A 23,855-nucleotide genomic window follows, 5' to 3' on the forward strand; every position below is an offset into this window, starting at 1 on the left:
GATTAGTTAATAAATGAAGAGCTTATATCTTTCCTGTGCTTAATGTTATATGATGATTTGTGGACGGACGCTACTTATATTTTATTGTGTGTTGCGTGGATGCAGATTCTGGATTCTCACATTCCTACAGAGCAGCAATGTGTCCCCAAGTAGAGCCAGATGTTGACCACTACCGGTCAACTACCCATGCAGTACACCCCCTTTTTCTTTGCGAAAAGGGGCAACACCTGATCGACATGTCCGTGCCATCCTATAGTCATCAACAGTTTCATCATTTTAATTGTAAACCCAGTCTGCATGTATGAATTGTAAACAATCCTAGCAGATCAGAGTCATGTATGTAAAATTGCCTAGGTGGACCTAACTTTCTAATGATAATCTACGTCCCGGAAGGTTTTTCGTCTCACCGATCTACGATCGGCAGAGTTTTCCTTCAGCCTGACCCCAAAGCCGGGATGCATTTTGTTATTAGAACTTTAGGAGAATCCTAGTGTGTTAATCTGCTAGATTATAGTTGTGTCGCAGAACTGGGTGGTTTATGAGGGTCTATGTTAAGTGGGTTTGTCCCCTTAAGATGTAAATTGTAAAAGTCATGATGTAATGTGTCTTGAGGGTTGAAAAATGTTTTAAATCCCCTCATGAGTCCTAAGTCCTAGGTCCTAGGAGATTTTTCCAAAGGCTAAGTTCGAGGATCCATTTTAAAATGAATTAAAAAATTAAAAAATAAATAAAAATAATAAAATAAATAAAAATTAAAAAAATTAAAAATTTATAAAATAATAAAAAAATTTAAAATAATGCAAAAAACCCTAAATAATAAAATAATAATATTTTGAGTGAATGCATGCAAAATATTATTTTTAATAATAAGTTAACAATTTCGACGGATGAGATTAAGAGATGTCTTGATCTCCATCGACGGTCGAGATCATTTCGACATGGATCACTCGAACTAGCCGTTGGGATAATTTCCTTTAAATAGGGTGCTAGGGGTCATTTCAGATCAATTTGGATCTGTGAGTCTGGTAAAGAAGAAGCTCTCTTGTAATCTGTTTCTGGTTAATAAAAGAAGACTTTGGGGTCCAAATCTTGCTGGTGTTACTCTCTGGAAGTGCTGTGAGCTAATTTAGTTTCTGCATATTTTATGTTTCAGCCATTAATAATAGCTTATTGTAGAGTATTGTGAGCACAGGTATCTTGTTCACTTGCTAGGGTTTGAGTGTTGTTAGGGTTTCTGAAGTAATGGCAGGTATCTCCATTACTTTTTGAGATTTAGCAGCATTTTTGCTCTCTTTACTGATGGTTGTTCTGAGCTGTGCAGAAAACCCTTTCTGAAGAAAATTTGTGGGCGTTTGGGGAAGTTCTCGGCTGAACCAGCCAACTCCCGCAAGCATTTTTTGCTGAGCCCAGTTGGATTTGATCCTGGGTCTATCATTCAGTTTATTTTTCTAATTTGCATGAGAGATTTTCTGAAGTTATTCACAGTGAAACCTGAAATTTTTATTCTTTAAAATATTTCCGAGCTTATTGCTGAATCTGGCTGTTAAGGGGCCAAATCTGTAAATCAATCAGCTGATCTAGGGTTTCAAATTTTTTTGCTTTACACAGATTTTTCATTAGGGTTTTGTTTTCTTTTGTGTTTGCAGGTATAAGGTTTTGTCTCTTTGCAATTGCAGGACCACCGTCAATCTTCTCGCCCACTGCACCTGTAGTGATAAACGCCAATCCAGTATATCTCGGTTTCGTGGCCCCGGATCACATGCATTTTCTGTGTATACACCACCGTCAAGGGTATTTGATCCACAGACAAAGATTATTCACCGCAGAGAGATAATATTTGATACGCCCCAGCCTCCGTCTGCGTTTCAAACATTTTACGCGGAGTCTCACGAGTTTTGCATGTGTGCATTGGTATCAGCTTCCACGTAATAGAATTGCCACTGGAGGAACGTGACTGAGCCGTCCGTTCTCTTCACTATCGGGCCAGAACCTGCAATCCTTTGCTCAGAAACGTGCCCAGTATTCCTTCACGCAGACAAACAGTGGCTTAACTCCAAAATTCGTCGATGTATGATCCTCGTTCACGCACGGCATCGATTCTCATTCACGCGCGGTAACAGTTAATGTTTGCAAAGCTAGAATCGTATCTCTGCCCGCCGTCTAAATCGTACCTGCAAATGCACAAAGAAATCAAACGATACACGCCAGGTAACTGATCCGAGCAAATCAAAGTCGTTTCAATTCGGTATGTCAGGTTTGTAATTAACGCGGTTTCAAATCGATCCTCAATGGCTCAAATCCGTCAGACGTCCAGGGTCAGTATACACAAATCCGTCCGCCACCATCGACTGAGTAGTTAAGCCCAGGTAATCTCTGCGTATCATCATCTCCAGGTATTCTTTCGTTTTTTGTTGCTGCCGCCATTAGCTTTTCCCTGGTCGAGGGTTTATGGTTTCCGCGTCAAATTTTTCTTTGGCTGGGTCACGTATCATCGTTCAGCGTTTTTTATTTTAGGTTTTACGATATATGCGTATTCGCATTTCAGATTCTTGTTAGTTTAAAGTTTTATTTTTTAGTTTTCATAAAAAATCAAAAAACATATATGTATATAAAAGGATCAGTAACATAGTTTAGAGTTAGGTTTTTTTTGATTTCATTTTAAAATTTAGTTTTGTCTTATAATTTTGTTTTCGTTTCTTTTAAAAATATATATGAAAATAAAAAATGCGATTTTCCCTTTTTCATTTTTGACTTAGGTTTAGAATTAGATTTTAGATTTTTTTTTTTTTTTTTTTAAATTTTGCTTTTAGCTATAGTCTTAACGTTTTCATAGTTTTAACTTATGATTTAAATAGACTTTGATGTTTTAGATTTAATATAAGTTTTAGTTAGATTTCGTTTTTGTTTTAATTAGATTTTAATTTTAGAGTTTTATAAATTTAGGATTTTATAAATTTTTTTTTTTTTTTTATTAAAAAAAAAAATTAATATTAATTTTTAGATTTAATCTTTTCTTAGTTTAATGTTAGAATAAGATAGAATTTTTTTTTTAGTTAGAATTTTTGTTTTAAATTTTTTGCTAAAAAGGAAAGCATAATTTTTTTTTTTTTTTTTTGGTGGGAAATATTTTTGCCAGTTTCAGTCTTGGCTCGGGAATTACCTATGTTTCATCTTTTATGCTGAGGTTGAAAATTTTAACGTGGGAATTGGTGTTTAATCTGATTCAAATTTTCATCTGATGGTTAATTGCATGAATGTGGTCTCTTGTTATTATTTTACATGGTTGTTCAAAGCACTTTATCTTTCGAAATTTTAATTTGCTGGAGTATCACTAAGTCGTTAAGCATTTTTCTCATTTGATAAAAGTTAATGATAAATGATTGCTCCTAATGAGATCATATTTCTGCAGCATCTGGTAATTAATCGTTTAAACATTAACTCCACAAGGCACTGGTCTTTTAACTTCTAAATCCTTTTAGTGCTTATCATATCGTGTCTCCCAACCAACTGGTCGACAGTTGGTCTTCGTCACATCATAGGGTCTACCCCCCTTAGCCGCGGGAGACAGGCTTAAACGGAGGGACCGGGGATCAGAGTGACAGCCCCTGGTCTGAGCGTTGTCGTGTCAATCTGCGCGACAACACTACCATTGTTGCTTTCTAGACACTGAAGCATATTTGTTGTCTAGCATGGTCTGTTGAAATTTCTAAGTATTACTCGTTAGAAATTTTATCTGTATTCTCTGGTTTATTTTGCCTACTTGTTTAATTCCTAACAAGTTATTTAACCATATAAACACTGAAATAAACACAATACAGTCACAACCATCTACAGATCAACAGTTGAAAGAAATAGACAAACACACAAGGGACACCGTTATTTTTGGACAATCGTCCTTGGAAAAACCCAACTTGGGAAAACCGGTGCAACAGTTTAGAGGTTTTTATTATTAAGCAGCTCTTTTCTAAGTACACCGGGTGCCTAATTGACTCACCCGATAGAGATAAAAAAATCCGGCAGCAATACCTCTCTTCGGAAGCAGATATTCAGAAAGTCTGCTCCACGAAATCCCTCTCCAGCACAATCTGAAGCTCAACGTCAACCCTCCTGGCCTCTACGTCAGCCTGAAACCCTCTGCGTCAGCCTTTTGAGGCTCTGCGCAACCTCTCTGGCTCTCTGCGTCACTCCTGCAGCCTCTGCGTGGATGACGCAGGCCCTTCTGGCCTCTGCGCAGTCTTTGTTGCCTCTGCGTGGCTCCCTTTGGCTCTGCGTCTGCCTCTCTGCCTCTGCGCTGGTCTTCTAGCACTGTCTCTGCCTCTCTGCCTCGTACTCACTACCCCTTGCTTCAAACTGATCACTGATTCGATTTCACTTAGCAAACCTTGCTCTAGAAAATCGAATGACTGATCACTTTGGTGTGTTCTCCAACTGACCCTCAAGCCTCCTCTTATACTTTACCAGTTGGTCCTTCAACGGTTGAGATTACATCTCTAATCAACGGCTAAGTTTAGATTTGGCTTGATCCATGTCATTTAGAACCTTCTAACCCAGTTTTATATTAATACCCATTAATATTTAATTCTTCCTAAGTTTAGACTTAGGAACTCCATTAAAAATATTAATTATTTTATTATCTCCTTAATCGGGCAGAATCTGCCCAAACCATTTCTGGGTCTTGGAGATCTCATGTGCTTTAGCCTCTCCACCAATTTTCATGGCTAGAGCACATAAGATGCTACCACAAATCAACACTCCCTCTTAGCAAGTACTGTGCTCTAGTAATACTCCACCACTGAGCATCACCCTAATTATACTACACCGGTCCCTGTGCTGATGGTAGGTCTCCCCGCCCAACATCCTATGCATTGCTACATCCTGTACTACTACCCATGGCTCTTCCACTGCCACAGCTACATCTGTACGACAACTCCTTTGCATCCGTGCTGCTGCTGGTCCTTTCTCCCAACACTGCATCTGCATTGCAACCCCCTCTCATCATGCTTCATCGTGCTACTGCTCACTGCTACTGCACTGCAACTCAGTTACTGAGAAGTAAGTAACTGATCCACCCAACTACTGACATCCTTGTCAGGCTAGAAACACTCCCGATGCTGAAGCTCCCTCTGCTACTATCTCGTGCTCCCTCTGCAATCTCTGCGCTGCTGCAACACCTCTGTGCCTCTCGCACCATTGCAAACCCCTCTGTGCCATCCTGCACTGCTGCAACGTCCACCGTGCCTCTCGCACTGCTGCAAACCCCACTGCGCTGCCAGGGACCACTGCACTGTAGCACTCTTTGCCACTTCATCCGCATCCGTTTCTACTAACATCCGCCATCCTGCTACTCTCACTTTGGGGCTCTCGTAGCCAGGTATAATCCAAGAGTTTGGGTACCTCAAGGATCCTGCCCCTCATCGCCTGTAGTCCTCCTGACTACAACTCGATGTCACCCCACCTCTTCTCTAGAGGTACATGAGCACTCATGGCACAATTGTCATCCTCCTCTACCTCCTTTTCTGCCTTCGCTGGTGCTGCCTTGGAGTCAGACGCCTCTCCCTTATTCTTCTTCCTTGGACACTGGTTCGCATAATGCCCAGTTCCCCACAGTTGAATCACTTTATCTTGGAGAGGTCCTTTTTCTTCGTCTTCCCATGCTCTCCCGCAGATGCCAGAGCTGCATCCTCTTCCTCTTCTTTCTTGACTCGGGCCCCTTTGCTGCTGCTTCCCGTCTTGGTCTGCCGTTTGATTTCTTCTTAGTGAAGAGCTTCCCACAATTCTTCCCATCTTGGAAGATTCGCTCTGCCCAAAATACTCTGGATGAATGTCTCCCACTCCTTGGAGACTGCATTTAGGGTGGTCCTCACCATCAACTCCTGATCTGGCATGGCCCCTATGGAAGTCAGTTGGTCTCGAATCTCCTGCAACCTGCTGAGGAAGTGATCTATCTACTCCCCCTTCTGCATCTGGTACGACCGCAACTGATTCTCCAGTAGCATCTTCCTCTGCACGAAAGTGCCTTGATACAATGTCTTCAAGGTATCCCACATTTCCTTTGCTGTCTCCTTCTCGGCAATATGTTGGACCACATGATCCTTGACCCCATCAAGGATTATGCATTTTGCCTTAGCCATTGTATCCTCATACCTTTCATTGTCAACTGGGTCGACTGGGATAGCCACGGTTCTCAAGGCGAAGGCTTTGATGCAATGTCTATCTAGAACGGACAGGATCCTAACCTTCCAGATCACAAAGTTGGAAGCCCCCTCTAGCCTATCCTGATCCCTCAGTCCGTTCATGGCCATCTCTTTGCTCTCCTTTCCAACTCCTCTGAGTCTCTACTTCCCTTTGGAAGTTCTCTCTTAGACTCCCTCTGAGTCTCTACTTCTCGTCTGGAAGTTCTCTGCTAGACTCCCTTTGAGTCTTGATTTCCCTCCTAGAAATCCTCCCTCTAACCGTCGAGTCGCACCTCTCATGATCTCCTATGCACTTGCAACACTGATCTGGATTTCTTGGCTAGAAATCCTCCTAGGTAGCGATTCCCTCCTACCCTGGTTTTGCCCTATTAGGTACTGTTCTGTCTCGGCAGCAACAACACCCCACCAGCTTCACTCCTTGCAATTCGCCCACAACTTCCTATGCCTCAACAACTGAAGGACTGAGCCTCTAGGCTCTGCGCAATCCCGACACTGGCTGAAATGCTCCACTAGCCAACTGCGCCAACCCTCTTGGTCTCTGTGTGGCCCTGCGTGAGCCTCTTCTACCCTCCTTAGCTTCTGCATTGGCCTCTCTCTGGCTCAAACTGATGACGCAGTCCCTCTGCGTCAACCCTTCTCTGCTGCCTTCTGCTAGGAACAACTTCTGTCACCTGGGACAACTGTTTCTGCTGCAAATGCTCTGATTCAGCTGGTGCCTTCAGCTTTCCTGTGATCTACAACCCTCTGATACCATGTTGAAATTTCTAAGTGTTGAATTTTCTAAGTCTATCTGTTAGAAAATTAATCTGTACTTTGCTAGTTTATTTCTTCTACTTGTTTAATTCGAACAAGTTATTTAATACATTTAAATATCGAAATAAACACTATATAGTCACAACATCTACATTATATAGTCACAACATCTACATATCATCAACTGAAAGAAAACAAGCACACAAGTGACACCGTTATTTTTGGACAAATGTCCCCGGAAAAATCCAATGCAGGAAAACTGGTGCAGCTATTCAGAGGGTCATATTATTATGCAGTCTATCTGAGTACATTTGGGTGCCTAACCGGCTTACTCGTTATAAATTTTATCTGTATTCTCTGGTTTATTTCACCTACTTGTTTAATTCCTAACAAGTTATTTAACCATAAAAACACTAAAATAAACACAATACAGTCTCAACCATCTACGGATCAACAACTGAAAGAAATAGATAAACACATAAGGGACACCGTTATTTTTAGACATTCGTCCTCGGGAAAACCCAACTTGGGAAAACTGGTGTAGCAGTTCTGAGGGTTTTATTATTAAGCAACACTTTTCTGAGTACACTGGGTGCCAAACTGGTTCACCTGACAGAGATAAAAAAATCCGGCAGCAATACCTCTCTTTAGAAGCAGATATTCGAAAAGTCTGCTCCAAGAAATCCCTCTCCAGCACAATCTGAAGCTTAGCGTCAGCCCTCCTGGCCTCTGCATCAGCCTTCTGAGGCTCTGCGCAACCTCTCTGGCTCTTTGCGTCACTCCTACAGCCTCTGCTTGGATGATGCAGGTCCTTCTGGCCTTTGCACAGTCTTTGCTGCCTTTGTGTGGCTCCCTTTGGCTCTGCGTCTGCCTCTTTGCCTCTGCGCTGGTCTTCCGGCACTGCCTTTGCCTCTCTGCCTCGTACTCACTGCCCCTCGCTGCAAATTGATCACTGATTCGATTTGACTTAGCAAACTCCGCTCTAGAAAATCGAATGACTGATCACTCTGGTGTGTTCTCGAATTGACCCTCAAGCCTCCTCTTATACTTTTCCTGTTGGTCCTTCAACGGACGAGATTACATCTCTAATCAACGGCTAAGATTAGATTTGGCTTGATCCATGTCATTTAGAACCTTCTAACCCAGTTTTATATTAATACCCATTAATATTTTATTTTTCCTAAGTTTAGACTTAGAACTCAATTAAAAATATTAATTATTTTAATATCTCCTTAACCGGGTAGAATATGCCCAAACCATTTTTGGGTCTTGGAGATCTCATGTGCTTTAGCCTCTCCACCAATTTTCATGGGCTAGAGCACATTTGATGCTACCACAAATCAACATGGTCCACTCATATAAAGCATACTGCTCTTAGAGACAATCTAGCAGTCCATCATTTGGAGGATCTCAGTGTTAACCTTTCCTTGACCAAGGAGATAAAGCGTCAAATCTGGATCCTTCATCTCGAACTCAAAGTTCAATTCCTTCTGACATTGAAGCATAGCCTGACTGGTCCTTCTATCATGGAAGCAACTGCGGCTCCCTCTGTCACGTGAGTCCCGCGTTCTTCAGAAACAAGTCATATAATAAAAAGATCAACCTTGATCCATCAATCGAAGTATACAAAGTTTGAGAAACTTGGACAAGGCCTTCTTCTATTTGCAAGCAAGGGACTCCTTCATGTACCTCAAAAACTTTTGAGGTAAATCTATGTACACTTTGTCTCTAATTACTTCATTGAGGAAAACAGTCTTTACATCCAACTGATGTAACCTTCAACATAAATCATAGAGATAATAATTCTAATAGAAGTGTACCTGACAATTTGGAGCAAATGTCTCCTCTCCCTCTTACTAGGAGAATCCTTTGCTTTGTACTTCTCTCAAGTTGCTATTTATCCCATCACTTTTTGGAAGTTACAGTTGACTTCTTTTCAGCACAATTTTCTTCATTAAGGCATACTTCAAACTTGCTGATCTGCCTGCTCCCTGTGAATTTGGATCCCATCTGTACAATATCACAAATTACCGATTCTGGGAGAGTCTTCTTGTCACAAGCTTTGCTTTGTTCTTCCATTACTTCCGTCTGCTGCCAGGGCCTTGGTAGCCCTTACTTGATTTAGGAAAAAGTATCATTGTGATCATGCAATTTCAAATCAGCCCCTAATCTCTTCATAACCCTTTTCATTATCTTAGAAACTTCGGAATCCTTCTGAGATGGCTATCACATGTATAATTTTCGGTCCTCCTGAGATTATTTCTGAGGCCTTTTGGACTTCCTCAAATAACCCCGCCTTTCTTGTTACATCGTTTTGGACTTCTTTTGGCCTTCTTTCGGATTCTACTAGGCCTGCGGCCTAGTCCTGAGGCTGCTCGGCCCTCCTGAGGATTCTTGGACACCTGCAACCAGTTCTGAGATTTTTTGGCCTGTAAAGGACTGAGGCCATTCGGTCCTTTGACATAGGTTTTGGCCTTTCAACAAAAATTTAGATTTTTGATCTCAAATCAGCCTTCTTCTAGGGCACAAACAAGGGGACAGTTCTTGGCCTCTTTTGGGATATACTCCTTCCTTCTTACACACAGATTTGTACTATGGCTTCTAGGGCTAGTGACAGAACAGGCCCTAGAGAATAAGTTGAAATAGAAATGGCTTCTTTAAGGTGCTCTCTCACCATGCTCAATACAATGTTGATTTTTCAATGATCTTCTAAACTGATAATTAATTCTTATGGTTTCTTAGGTTAATTTTCTTGCATTCACATTCATCATAAAGCAATTGCACAGAAGATATTAACAGTAGAAAGAAAATGCCAGTAGGATCATAAAGAGACAGCTAAGCAAGAAACACAAGAATTTTACCCTGGGAAAATCCACTTGGGGGAAAAACCCAACAACCTTTTCCATAGAGAAATCATGCAATTCAATGAGAGATACAATCTGATTCTTTTAGTCAACAGTCAAACTGACCAATAGCAAAGGCCACATCAAACCTGGTCAAACTTCTGTCCAGAGATAGGTCTGCTCATAATTTCGGCCTGCTCCATAGTTCAGCCTCCTGCCCAGAATTCGGCCTCCTACCTAGAATTCAGCCTGCTTCCCAGAGTGGATCTGCCTCAGATAACATCTTAGAGATTCTTCAATCTGCCCCAGAATATTTCTTCTTTTAGGGGAACTTGGCCTCTCTTCTTCTCCTTCGCATGCATAAATAGCAGATCTTGCTTGATCCGAGATCGAGTGCCAAGAGGAGGACCAAATGACCTTTATATAGTGATATGATGAGCCGAATAGGATTGACTATAAGGGCAGGCCGACCTATACTCTTGGAGGGCTGACTTTACTATTTAATACCAACCATACTCTTGGAGTGCTGGAAGTTGAATTTGTTAACTTTGGTTCCCTTTTTACTAAACTCATTACTTCCTTTTAAAAACTGAAATATCATTGGCTGATGAGATGAAAAGTTTGACTTTCAGGAATTCTTCAAATATTATGAAAACTGTACTGATCATAGCCATCCTTCCAACACAGATTAAACTTGTAAAGGGTCTTACATAAATATTGATCTTCATCCAGTTTTTCTTGCTAGCCTTTTCTAAGGCCTAAGACAACTCTCACAAACCTGAAAATTTTCAGCTTCTATCGGGGCCTTATTGGCCTTCCTGAGGTTAGCCTTGAGGCCTTTCGGCCTTCTGCAACTAAGGTCTCTCGGCCTCCTTAGAACTGAGGCTTCTTCCTGCAATTCTGTGGTCCAGACTGAGGCCTTGCGGCCCTGAACCTGGGGCTTTAGCCCTTTTCCACAAACAAACAAAACTTTAGCTAATGTTCAGCAGATCTTGGCCTCTTTGGGATGTAACTCGTCCTCCATTTAACCAGAACGGGGTTCGGATGAGATACTTCTATCAATCACAAACAGAGTTTGGACCAGGGATTTTTTTTCTGTGGCTGTTCTTACATCTAAGCTCTGAACCATATTGATTTTTCATAGGTTTTCTAAACAGAGTAGGCTTTTTGCCTATTGAGGAGATGAATTTTGGATTCAACTTCGAGCCCTCATTACAAAAATCCAGATATTTAATACCTTCATCAAAGGGCCCCCCTTTAAAAGGGCAGGATTGGGTCTAACTGAGCCTAGAGGGGGTCATCCAGAGATGAGTAATAGACAACTGATTTGTATCTATTGATTTCGATTCCGTTACCCATACAGTAGAAATTGAGAATATCCAAACTTTCCTTCCCAATTGCTCCCATAGCAAAAGAGTAAAATATCATCTACAATTAAGAGATGGGTAATAGAAATTTGCCTGCTAACCTAAACCCCTTGTAGAACTCTCTGGGATTTGGCATCCAACAGCCATCTACTTAATCCTTCAGCCACCAGCAGGAACAGATAAGGGGATAAAGGACACCCTGCCTTAACCCACACAAAGGATTCAGTACTTTGTTTGGTAACCTAGACTATTAAATATTACATCATGTTTCAGTGGTTTACTCTGTAAGTCTTTCCTCGGGTTATATTTATGATTTATATGAATACTAATTGCTGCAGTATATATATATTGCAGGTTGTCTACATGGCAATAGTTGGATCATTTCCTTTCAATGCTTTTCTTTCAGGAGTTCTATCTTGCACGGGGTCAGCTGTGCTTGCAGGTGCATTGCCTTTCCAATTTTACTATTAACAGCAACAAACTGATTCGGAGATCGATTATCTTGTTTTATTTCAAGCTTTCACCTTTCATTCTTATTTGATATGGAAATGTTTTAAATAGATCATTGTTTGTTCATACTTTTCCTCATCTGTGTATAGTTTGTTTGCGGATGCAAGTCAACAAAGAAAACAAGGAATTCAAGGTATGCCTTGTAAAATTCTATCAATTCTGTCTATAATAGAGGAACATGACAAATGTTATTTAGATGCTCCTGTTCTGGCTTTACATTTGAATGTATACATTCTTTAGATTTTATGTAGATGTTATGTTATCTTACTAGTAGTTGACAAGTATCTCTGATTTGTATAACAGGATCTCCCTCCAGAAAGAGCATTTGCAGATTTTGTTTTGTGCAATCTTGTACTTCACTTGGTGATAATGAACTTCCTAGGTTAGTGGACAAGGACTTGCAGAATTGGAATGAGAGGGTACCCATCACAAAGCAACAAAAGAAGAATTGGCTACTTGCCTTTCCTTGAAATATTTCGTTGCTAAGGATTTAGTGGTAGTCAAATACACAAATGCCTGAAATTGGCTTCTTGGTTAATGTAGCTCCCTTAATTTTCTCGTGCTTTTGATTCTTGGCGTAGAAGACATTGTACTATTACATATTGCAAACATAAATATAAGCTATTGCATTATTATACCTTCATATTGATCATTTCATAATGTGGTTCAAGTCTTTGAACTCTGTTATATGGTTTGACTCTTGAGAAGTCAGTGCTATCAATAAGTATCAAGCAGAAATGATAGAGAATTTGCTTGTCTTTTACTTTCCTGGTATCTATAAATATAGAAAGGATCAGTTATTGTTATCTAGAATCTAACTGCGAATTCCAGGGCTTTAAGATCTTTTACCCACTTCTAGTTTAATAAGTTCTGGTAGGAAAATATGAGTAACACTCCCTGACATTTACATGGGAAATGTGCACTGTTAGAATCAAATGCTTTTGGCTAAACTGTCGTGTTTGAGGGGTATTTCCATTGTCAAAATATAAATCATCACAATGTTACATCTTATTAGTCAAACTTGACACAGAAAACAAGCCAAACTGACTTGCTGCGAACAGGTTTTTCTTGTGAATACATGTGGGTCAAACTCTGACCTGCGAGTTCTTGCTGAGGTTTTATTGAGTTGAGTTTTTCATGAGTTTTTCTTGAATGAAATGACAGTTTCAACATTTCCTTGTATTTTCTTACTACCCAAGGGCATTATGGTATAAAATAAAACTGCTATCTGTGGTATATTTTGGTATATAATAAAATGACAATGAGCAGATCATGCGTTAATGATAATGCATTACCGTAAATAGAGAATGAATAATAAATGGAGATTACTTTAAACATAATATGTTAACAATAGATGGACACTAGATTATTCCAGAGCTTAAAGTACTATGGATTAAACATAACTACAGAAACTTTTGCTATTAATTCCACCCTTGATTTTTGGTTGACATGGTCTTTCTTGTTTGCAGAAGTTTATATTGCTCACTCATAAATTTTCTATATTGTTAGTGCACATGCTCTAGCAATCAGCAAGGAGATTATGTCAACATAAACATCTCTAGAAGGCATCAGTGATTAAATTGCCTGTTTGGGTTCACAACTAATTTGCACAGGGTTGGGTTATCTGGATTTTTTCATTGCCTGTTTGTTATCGAGTTAGTGCTCAATATATTTTGCTTGAAATCATTTCTCTACAGGTGTTTGCGAATTGTTATTTCTTCAGTATGATAAATTCTCTTTTAATAATTACTGCTTTCTCAAAATATGCTTCCTTTAACTATTAATGTATTCAAATATGTACATACATAGCATTTTTTCACCAAAATGGCCACAAAACATAACCGAAGTTGGCTTAGAAGCTACTAAAAGTGTCCTAGGTTGTCATTCTTGATGACAATGCCACTTGGAAGTACAAAATATAAAGTGTCCACAACAGTTTGCCTTCAAGACATGCGAAGACATGCACACTGATGATTTTTAATGTACTTTGGACAAGTGGTTTTCCATGGGTTATTCCCTACTTAGGGAAAAGTGTCTAAAATAATTTTTTTCCGAAGTATGATTTTATAAAGTGAAAGTGACTTTATAAGTGGTAAAATCAATGTTAAATTATAAAGTGAAAAGTGATTTTATAAGTGGTAAAATCAATGTTAAATTATAAAGTGAAAAGTGACTTTACACATAAAGTACAATGTGGATATTTTGTTTAATGGGTGAGTTAAAAAATAAAAAGTGAGAATTAAATGTACACTTATTCTTATCCCCTGATCTAAATGAATCTGAGCCATTAGATTTTAGGGTTGCCTAAAAGTCATTTAGGGAAACAAAGGGGGGAAAAGAAAAGAGAGACTGCATTCATTCTTCATGAGCAGATTGGAGAAAGGAGGCTGACAGCTTGAGAAAAGTTCTGAAGGAGAAATTTGTTGCAGCAAGTTGAATGAGTGATTTCTGGGCAAAGATGGGCGTGGGAATCAAAACATAGAAGACAACAGAAGGTACAATACGAACAACATAGAATGCTGTGAATTGCATGTCGTTTGAAATAAGTTTTTTGATTTTTTTTGGAAAAAAATCTGTACAGTTTGTACATCGATACGAAAATATGCATACTCTGTACAATACATATTTTTAGCGTGAAGTGAGCACGAAAATCGAGACAAAGTGGGCACGATTTTCAAGGAGTTTTGGGCTAAAGAGATAAGTTGTATTTTTTGGAGTAGCATGATCCGGATTATCCACAGTATCATGTTCATTGTATTTCGCTGTTTTGTTTTGTCTGCGAATGTATTTTTCTTGAACTTGAAAGATAAATAAAATTGAAGAGTTCTCTAACATGTTTTCCCTGGAGAAGATTGAAGGGGTTTTGCCTGGGTCTAAATTGACCAAAAATCTGTGTATTTTTATGTGTTGTTGGTCTGGTTATGTCCATATTTATTTTTAGCATGTGTTGATAGTCCCATGTGTTTTAATATGAAAATTTCATTTCCAGAATTCTATATGTTGAATGTATGTTTATGGGAAATGACATTTAACTGAATGAGAGTGATAAGGTGAAATTAAAACTGGCTTGGGATTGCAGGAAACTTTTTTTTAGTCATCAAATTTCAACATGGTATCAGAGCTACAGGCTGAAAATTGCAGTTTGAACACCATACAGTAGTTTGGGACAACAGACAGTGGTTTGGACAACAACTTTTGGGACAAGAAGGTGAAATTTCACACAGAGTGAACTTTTCAGACAAGGAGTGCTGGAAATTTCATTTCTCCATTTTCTTGGTTTTTTAAAATTTGGATAACAGTCATAGCCATGTTCTTAAGGATAGAGGACAAACTGGATGGGATATCCAACTATGCTGTTTGGAAGGACAAAATTCAGACAGTGTTTGAGGAGGCAACAGTTTGGGACATAGTGCGACAAGTGGTTGTACCTCCTACTGTTGCAAATAAACTTGTTGAATTCACAAAAAATAATGCAAAGGCAAAAAGGATTTTGATGGATAGTCTGAAGGATCATGTGGTTCCTCAGGTGAGAGGAAACACATGTATATCAGATGTGAATAACTCTAACCACTCTCTATCAGAGTACCAATGAGAGTAGGAAGATGGTGCTCAAAGAACAATTGAAGAATATCAGGTTGACAAACACTGAAAGTGTAGTTCATTATCTTGGCAGGGTCAAACAAGTACGTGATGATTTGACTGCTATTAGTGAGGCAATTACACCCACAGAGTTAGTCATGATAGCTGTAGCGGGACTTCCTAAGTCTTGAGAGGTCTTTGGAGATGCTGTTACCTCTAGGGAGAATCTTCCCAATTATGACAGATTCTGAGATGATTGTGTGTAACATGAGATATGAAACACTGACATTGGTGGGGTGAAGATAGCAGATGAGGAGGATGTAGCATTGACAGCCAGCGGGAAGAACAAAGGGAAGGCCAAAAAAGGGGCCTCATCAGATGGGGCTAAGGGAAAGGAGAAGAAGAAGAAGAAAGATACGGATATATCCAAAGTCAAATGTTGGGCATGTCAGAAGATGGGACACTATGTTGCTACGTGTCCTAAGAGGAAGAACAAGGGGAAGAAGGGTACTGCAACTTCAACAGAGGTGGAGTAGTTTGCTTCACAATTTGACTAGGACTTTGCATTTATTACTTCTACATCTAGTAGGAGTACATCATCTGATGTGTGGTACATAGACAACGGGGCTTTTCGCCATATGACAGGTGCACGGGAGTTCTTTTCAGGGCTTGCAGAGAGGGCACTTGATATTGAGATTGTACTAGGAGATAATCCCACTATGAGAGCTGTTGGTGTGGGGACTATGACCTTTGAGAGGGAGTCTTTGACTCCTTTGAAGGTCATGGATGTTTTGTATGTTCTAGGGATAAAGAATAACTTGATTTCAGTGTCTGCTATGGAGGAGAAGGGGTTTGACGTCACTTTCTCAGGGGGGCAGGTATTGATGCATTTCAGGGGAGCTTCCATTACTTCGGCCAAAGTGATTGGAGTCCGCTCTGGGAAACTATACAGGTCCAATTTTCAGTCGGCCGGAGCATTGGTGAGTAGCACATCTGGTAGTAGTGACACTAGTACCACCAGGAATAAAGACTTGTGCGAGTTATGGCACTGGAGGATGGCACATATGCATCATGGAGCTTTGAGTGTACTAAGGGAGATCACTACTAGAGTTCCTGATTTCAATGTCGAGCATTATGAGGTTTGCAGAGGGTGTGCTTTGGGAAAATACACCAAGTTACGATTACCAGTGAGCGACAACAGATCTACAGGTATACTAGACTTTATTCATATTGATGTTAGTGGTCGTATGTCTCATGTGTCTTTGAGTGGTTATGAGTATTATGTTATATTCATTGATGACTACTCTAGGAGAACTTGGATAAATTTTCTGAAGACCAAGGGTGAGGTCTTCAGTCGCTTTAAAGATTTCAAAGCTCTTATGGAAAAGCAGATAGGTAGGAAGATTCAGGTCTTGAGGTCAAACAATGGTGGTGAGTACACCGATGGTGGGTTTTCTGACTTCTGTGCACAAGAGGGCATTAGGAGAGAGTTCACGGTTCCTTACAACCCCCAACAGAATGGGGTGTTTGAAAGGAAGAACAAAGCTATTGTTGGGGCTGCTAGAGTGATGATTCATGATTAGGGGTTGCCTTTGTTTTTGTGGGCTGAGGCCTGCAATACTGTTGTTTATCTTCAGAACAGGAGTCCTCACAGAGTATTGGGGAATATGACTCTGGAGGAGGCTTTCACTAGAGAGAAGCCTCATGTGGGACATCTTCGTATCTTTGGATGTCTCACATATTCTTATATCCCTAAGGAGCAGAGGACGAAGCTGGAACCCATTGCAGAGAAGGGTATCTTTATGGGTTACAACGAGACTTCAAAGGCTTATCGGATCTTCATTCCTTCTAAACAAAGAGTGGTGATTAGGAGGGATGTGAAGTTCGAAGAGGAGAGGGCTTATCGGAGATCACGAGAGTATGATGAGAGAGAGTCACAGACTTCTCCTTAGCAGGGAGGTTAGGTACAAGGAGCAGGACCTCAGGGTTTTGGATCGAATGGTACATGAGGTACTTCAGTGTCAGTGACATCTGTGGCACCAATGGCGAGTTCACCGAGCACTTCTTTAGGGAGTCCACTTGTACAAAGTTCACATGGCACTTCAGCTGACACATGCACAGGTCCCAGTACAGGTTCTTCGAGAACAGGTGCTGGTACAGGCACACCAGGGTCAGTTGGTAGACCTTCAGGGTCACCAAACTGGGGGGCAGAGGATGAGGTTTCCTATGGGGAAGCTTCTTCAGGGAAGAGGATGCCCAAGTGGCTTCAAGACACCTTGAAGGAAGCGGAGTCCGTTGGTTCTCCGAAGAGGATGAACATGGAGAGTGAGCCACCTGAGTAGTTTTGCAGTTGTGTAGCCAAGGCTACCAACATTGTTGACTCTGAGCCTGCTAGCTATGAGGAGGTTTCTAGCCAGGGGGTATGGAGAGAGGCTATGGTGGAGTATGCCTCTATCATTAAGAACAATGTCTGGGAAGTGGTGCCTAGGCCTGAGGGCAAGTTAGTTGTGACTTCCAGGTGGCTCTACAAGATCAAGCATGCTGCGAATGGCAACATTGAGAAGTTCAAGGCGAGGTTTGTGGCTAGAGGGTTCTCATAGATAAAGGTAGTTGACTATGATGAGACCTTCGCTCCCGTAGCTTGGTACACTTCTATCCAGTCCCTTATTTCTATTGATGCAGAAATGTGTTGGTAGATATATCAGATGGATGTGAAGACCGCATTTCTGAACGGAGTTATAGAGGAGGAGGTGTATGTTGAGCAGCCACAGGGCTTTGAGGTACTTGGGCGGGAGACCCATGTATGTTGGTTGAGGCGAGCACTCTACAGACTTAAGCAAGCTCCGAGAGCTTGGTATTCAAGGATTGATACTTACTTGCAGCAGATGGGTTTCACGAAGAGTGATGCAGATCTGAACCTATACTACATTGTTGTAGGGGATGATCCGCTCATTCTTGTGTTGTATGTTGATGACTTGTTCATTACTGGGGTAGAGACACTGATTAGTGTTTGCAAGGAGAATCTTGCTATGGAGTTCGAGATGAAGGACATTGGGTTGATGCATTACTTTTTGGGGCTTGAGGTGTGGAAGGAGGAGGGGCATATCTTTCTGGGGCAGGGGCCGAATTTTGTGGATGTGTTGAGCATATTTCACATGGCAGACTGTAGACCCATGTCTACACTTATGATCACCAACTGGAAGAAGCTTCATGCTTTAGATTCTAGTTTGGTGGATCCCACATTGTATAGGCATCTTATTGGGTCCTTGATGTATCTCGTCAACACTAGGCCAGATATATGCTTTGCAGTGAACACACTTAGCCAGTTCATGGTTGAGCCCAGGAGGGTGCACTGGGTAGCTGCAAAACACATTCTTCACTACGTGCAGGGATTGTTGATTATGATCTGGACTATAGGTGGGGAGATGGAGTGAGGTTGGCAGGTTCCACTGATTCAAATTGGGCAGGGTGTGCTTTTGACAGGAAAAACACTTCAGGGTGTTGCTTCGGATTGGGTTTGGCAGTTGTGTCGTGGTTCAGTGAAAAGCAAAATTCAGTTGCTTTGAGCTCTTCTGAGGTTGAGTATATCACTGCTAGCCAGGCTAGTTGTGAGGCCATTTGGCTTCGCAAGTTGTTGTATGGCCTATTTGATCAGGAGTTGAAACCGACAGTTATTCATTGTGATAATCAGAGTTGCATTAAACTCATGGAGAATTCAGTGTTTCATGATAGGTCAAAACACATTGACATCATATATCATTTCATCAGGGACTATGTTTAGAAGGGGGCAGTGAAGCTGGAGTATATATCAACAGATGAGCAGGTGGCCAATGTTCTCACGAAGTCCTTACCAAGAGGCAAACATGTCCATTTCAGGGACAAAATGGGTGTGGTGAGAAACACTTTCCTTGGTAAGAGGGAGTGTTGATTTTTAATGTACCTTGGACAAGTGATTTCCCATGGGTTAGTCTGTACCTAGGGAAACGTTTCAAAATAATTCTTTTCATAAGTGTGACTTTATAAAGTGAAAATGACTTTATAAGTGGTAAAGTCAATGCTAAATTATAAAGTGAAATGTGACTTTAGACATAAAGTACAATGTGGGTGCTTTATTTAATGGGTGAGTTAAAAAATAAAAAGTGAGAATTAAATGCACATTTATTCTCATCCCTTGATCTAAATGAATCTCAGCCATTAGATCTTAGGGTTGCCCAAAAGTCATTTAGGGAAATTGAAAGGCGGAAAATAAAAGAGAGGTTGCATTCATTCTTCATGAGCAGATTGGAGAAAGGAGGCTAAGAGATGGAGAAAAGTTATGAAGGAGAAATTTGTTGTAGCAAGTTGAAGGAGTGATTTATGGGCAAAGATGGGCATGGAGATCAAGGGATAGAAGGCAATAGAAGGTACAATACAGACAACATTTAATGTTGTGAGCTGCATGCTGTTCGAGAGAAGTTTTTGGTTTTTTTTTGAAAAAAAACTGTACAGTGCAGTCCGTACAGTTGTATCCATACAATACATATTTTCAGCTTCAAGTGGGCACAGAAATTGAGGCAAAGTGGGCACGGTTTTCAAGGAGTTTTGGGTTGAAGAGATAAGTTGTATTTTGCTGTTTTGTTTTGTCTGCAAATGTATTTTTCCTGAACTTGAAACATAAATAAATTTGAAGAGCTCTCTAATAGGTTTTCCCCGGAGAATATTGAAGGGGTTTTGCCTGGGTCTAAGTTGACCAAAAATCTGTGTGTATTTTTATGTGTGTTGCTAGTCTGGTTATGTCCATATTTATTTTCAACAAGCGTTGACAGTCCCATGTGTTTTAATCGGAAAATTTCATTTCCAGAATTCTATATGTTGAATGTATGTTTATGTGAAAAGGCATTTAACTGAATGGGAGTGATAAGGTGAAATTAAAACCGGGTTGGGATTGCATGAAACTTTGTTTTAGTCATCAAATTTCAACACATAACAATACATATTATAGGATCATGATGCAAGTGGATCAGACTTATATTGGGTGGAGGTTCCTCGTCATTCTTAGAGGGATCCCCATCCCTTGTTTGTTAGTTCCACGTTCAGTACGACAACCCCTTGGCAATCATTCTCATGTTGTTTTATCTTTTTCTGAAATAACCAGTTGGAGATTTGGAAACTTGTTATTGAATGGCTGTGTAGAAGGGCTATGCAACCAATTGCAGTGGTTCTCTTCCCTGTACCGCACAACTCAACCAATTCCGTGCTTTGGCCTCCCCTAATTTTCCCAAGGCTATTTAGACTTGGTAGAGGGGGTTGGGGAGGCACTATGGTGCATGGTGCCTCTTCGTAGCAGTCTAGTAGTTGGTGTAGGTGCACCACAACCAACACTATCTTTTGCATATGTATTGTAATCAATGATAAGAGGTTAATGCATATCACAACACATGAGAAAAGTCTATTACCAATGGTTTGATTAAGTGAATTATATGTCCTTTTCTAGATCAGAAAATTAACTTAATTTCTAATGAGTTTACATGAATTCTGACGAGTTTCCATGCAGAATGAAAAACCATGGCCCAGGGCAAGTTATTCCATACCAAGGAAGATTTCCATGAAAGGGGTTTAGGAAGAAGTTGAATCTTGAATTGTGAAATCCACTACCAAGCAAACTTGTCAATAAGAAGAACCAAACAATGTGCTTAAAGCTTTTAGATTGACCATAGAAAGGGCAGAAGGGTTGAAGAATTTTTTGGTGAACAAGGCTATGTTGTGTGGCTAGACTCCTAGAATAAGGGACCAAGAGAAAGAGGCTAGGTCCACAAAGGGTTTTAATACACTTTTGAGCAAAAACAACCATGGAGATTGTTTTGATTTGAGCCTCCATAGTTTATCAAGTTAGGCATATGAGATTGGCTTATTACGGAGCCACCAATGAACATCAACATGTTCATTGTTTTTGAAATCCCTGGACAGATTCTAGTTCCATTCTTTCCGCCAGATGGCAGGAGGTTGGAAGCCTGGTTTGAACAAAAGGGAATCAAGAATAAGCTCCTTGACATTTTCTACTAGCAGCATGTCCATATTAGAGTCTGAAATTTATTTGAATGCTGGATAAGATGGCTAGCCCCAGTATAGGAGTTGAAAATGCCATGCATACTTCGATTGCGATAACCACAGTGATTCGACCAAGAGGATTTTGTTAATGCCTAAGAATAGGCAACCAACAAATTGAGTGCTTATTAAATGATAGGCCAAATCGAAATCTAAGGCTATTCCAACTCAGTCATGGTTTGATATATTTCCAAGCTTTCCAATATTGGGCTACAAAATTTCCTTTAATTTTAACCATGGTTGGAGAAGAGTTAAAGTCAGAAGGTTCATCCATGACCACGATATTTTACTACTGGGAACCCCCATTTTGATATGATTACACAAGGGAATTTTCCAAGACTCTATTCCTTCTATGGCAAGAATTATTCACCCGGCACAAAGAATTTGGGCTTGTGGATGGGTTTTGTCATCCCCCAAATTGACACCCCTTAATGCAAAGCCTTACTAGGTCCTAAGCTCAAGTGAAATTTCTAAGAGTTGTCAGTGACCTTAACAACTACTTCCCTCACTTTGGGTTGAGTGATCTAACACAAGGGGGACTTCCATAATTGCAACTAGGTTTCCAACAACAAGAAATTTAAGATGGCCTAGATTGTTACTTATTTGAATAAGCTATCTATGGTTTCTAGTTGTAAATAAAGTTAATTCTCGATGGCTAAGCTCTGACCTTATTATTTTGGTATTTTTATTAAGGTGGAATTAGGGTTTATGAGGTATTTAATGTGTATTAATCCCATTAAAATTCTAGATCTGAAATGTATGTAATATCCCTAGAGAAATTTTGCCCTTTGGTTTATGAACATGATAAATTGTACCGATTTCACAATGTTTCTTTCAATTCTAGACAGAGATGATATAGAATACACAACAATATAATCAAGCAGTAGATTTCACAATGCGCCAATAACTCACATTAGGTTTCAATTTTGCAACTACTCCTAGTGCTATTACACTAGCAGACCTAGTTGTATAACATCCATAACAGTGGCAGTCCCTCTACTGTAAACACTAGCAATTTATATATGATTACTACAACAATTAAGTACTCCTAGGAACAAATTTGACTCATTAACCAACTTACAAAACTGTTTTCTATCCTTGCTATCTCAGGGGACAACTTGACATTAACCATTACAAACTCTACTAGTGACACCCTAACAGTCCTTATTATCTTGCTGTTGCCTTCAAGTGTATGTCTAGCTACTCCAAACCCTTGTTTGGATGCTTTGGCTGGTGCTAGTCTGGACCTTTGTTACTCCAATGAACCTCATTGCTCAAGGGCTTATGCTACATCCTGAATCTTCTTTGATGCCTTCAGATTTTTTAGCTATCCAAACAAGCCTCAGGAGGAAGGTTTTGACTCCCTTTCGTGCCCTAGAATGTGTTCGCTGTTAGAGGTGAACTCCTGAGATTTGCTACCACAAAGGGGTGTCTCCAAATGTACCTTCGAAACCTTGCGCTGTCCCAGATTAATGCTTGGAAAGTGCCGTTGTCTTAGATGGTAGACTTGGCAGGGTATTCACTACTTCCTAGGATTGGTCCCGTTATCACTTAGAGAAAACCTTGGTTGCGGGAAAAACTCTAAGGTAACCTCAAACCGCTTTGAGGTTGAAAGCTGGCCCTTCAACCTGGAGAGGGATCTCTCCCTAAAACTCAACTACCCAAGGTCACAGTGGTAGAAGGTTTGCAATAAGTCCTATGGCCAGATTTATTTAAGAAAAACTGAGGTTGGTTGGATTGTAGGAAAATTTCACCATTGGGCATGGAGTCTGACCCAATCAGCTTTATATAATCACAAGTTCAGTGAGCAAACATCACAAAAGCGAGATAGTAACAATTCCTTTGACAATTTTTAGGAAAGTTGGAGGATAGTGAAGGAAATCAATGTGATATATATGTGAAAAACAAGTATTTAAATATCTGAAACATAAAGAAAATGGAGCACAACAATATGAATTCCAATTTCAAACCACTTAGCATTCAGACATTGAAGAAAATATTAAACCAAGAGACAGATAAGGAATTATGACATAGGAATTTCTACAAAATTGCTCACATACACTGGTTTATTATCATCTGATCACACAATAAATAAAAAAACTACCTTTCAAAAATTCCAACCCCTTTTCCTTCTTCATAAATTGTTTATATAGAGAGTACAATAGATAAAACAATTTTCTAGCTTATCCTTAATTGCAGTCATCTAAAAATAATAGTGTGTATTTTTTAAGTACATGCATGTAAAATATCTTTAAAACATATTTGTTTCTAATAAAAAATGACTTGCTGTAAATCGTGCTAAAAACTGGGACTAAAAAGTGCATCGTTGTTATGCCTCATTTGCTGGGATTCACACCTTTTCATTCCTTCAAACATGGACTTTTGTCGCGTAGCTTATGCTTTCCTCGGGTATCTTTTCTGCAATCATTGATAATCCTGTTATCATATTTTAGTAGCCGGAAACTGATAATTATGCTGACAGGCCGACTGTCAGAGTTTTTGTCCAAAATGTCTGCCCAAATGCG

General features: G+C 40.0%; 1 protein-coding gene across 1 annotated transcript in view; it reads left to right on the plus strand.

The window, feature by feature from the left end:
* The window catches only part of LOC149267646 (dolichyl-diphosphooligosaccharide--protein glycosyltransferase subunit DAD1-like), a 96,065-nt gene extending 83,755 nt beyond the window's left edge, over window positions 1-12,310 (plus strand). The window contains exons 3-5 of the mRNA XM_089399389.1: window positions 11,512-11,599; window positions 11,757-11,800; window positions 11,971-12,310. Coding sequence (XP_089255515.1) covers window positions 11,512-11,599; window positions 11,757-11,800; window positions 11,971-12,054 — 216 coding nt within the window. The 3' untranslated portion in view covers window positions 12,055-12,310. The remainder of the gene's footprint in view (window positions 1-11,511; window positions 11,600-11,756; window positions 11,801-11,970) is intronic.
* The last annotated feature ends 11,545 nt before the right edge of the window (window positions 12,311-23,855 follow it).

The sequence above is a fragment of the Pinus tabuliformis genome, chromosome 6 (assembly GCF_031772625.1).
Source record: "Pinus tabuliformis cultivar Carrire ecotype Pingquan chromosome 6, CPIR1, whole genome shotgun sequence".
Taxonomy (NCBI): Eukaryota; Viridiplantae; Streptophyta; class Pinopsida; order Pinales; family Pinaceae; genus Pinus; species Pinus tabuliformis.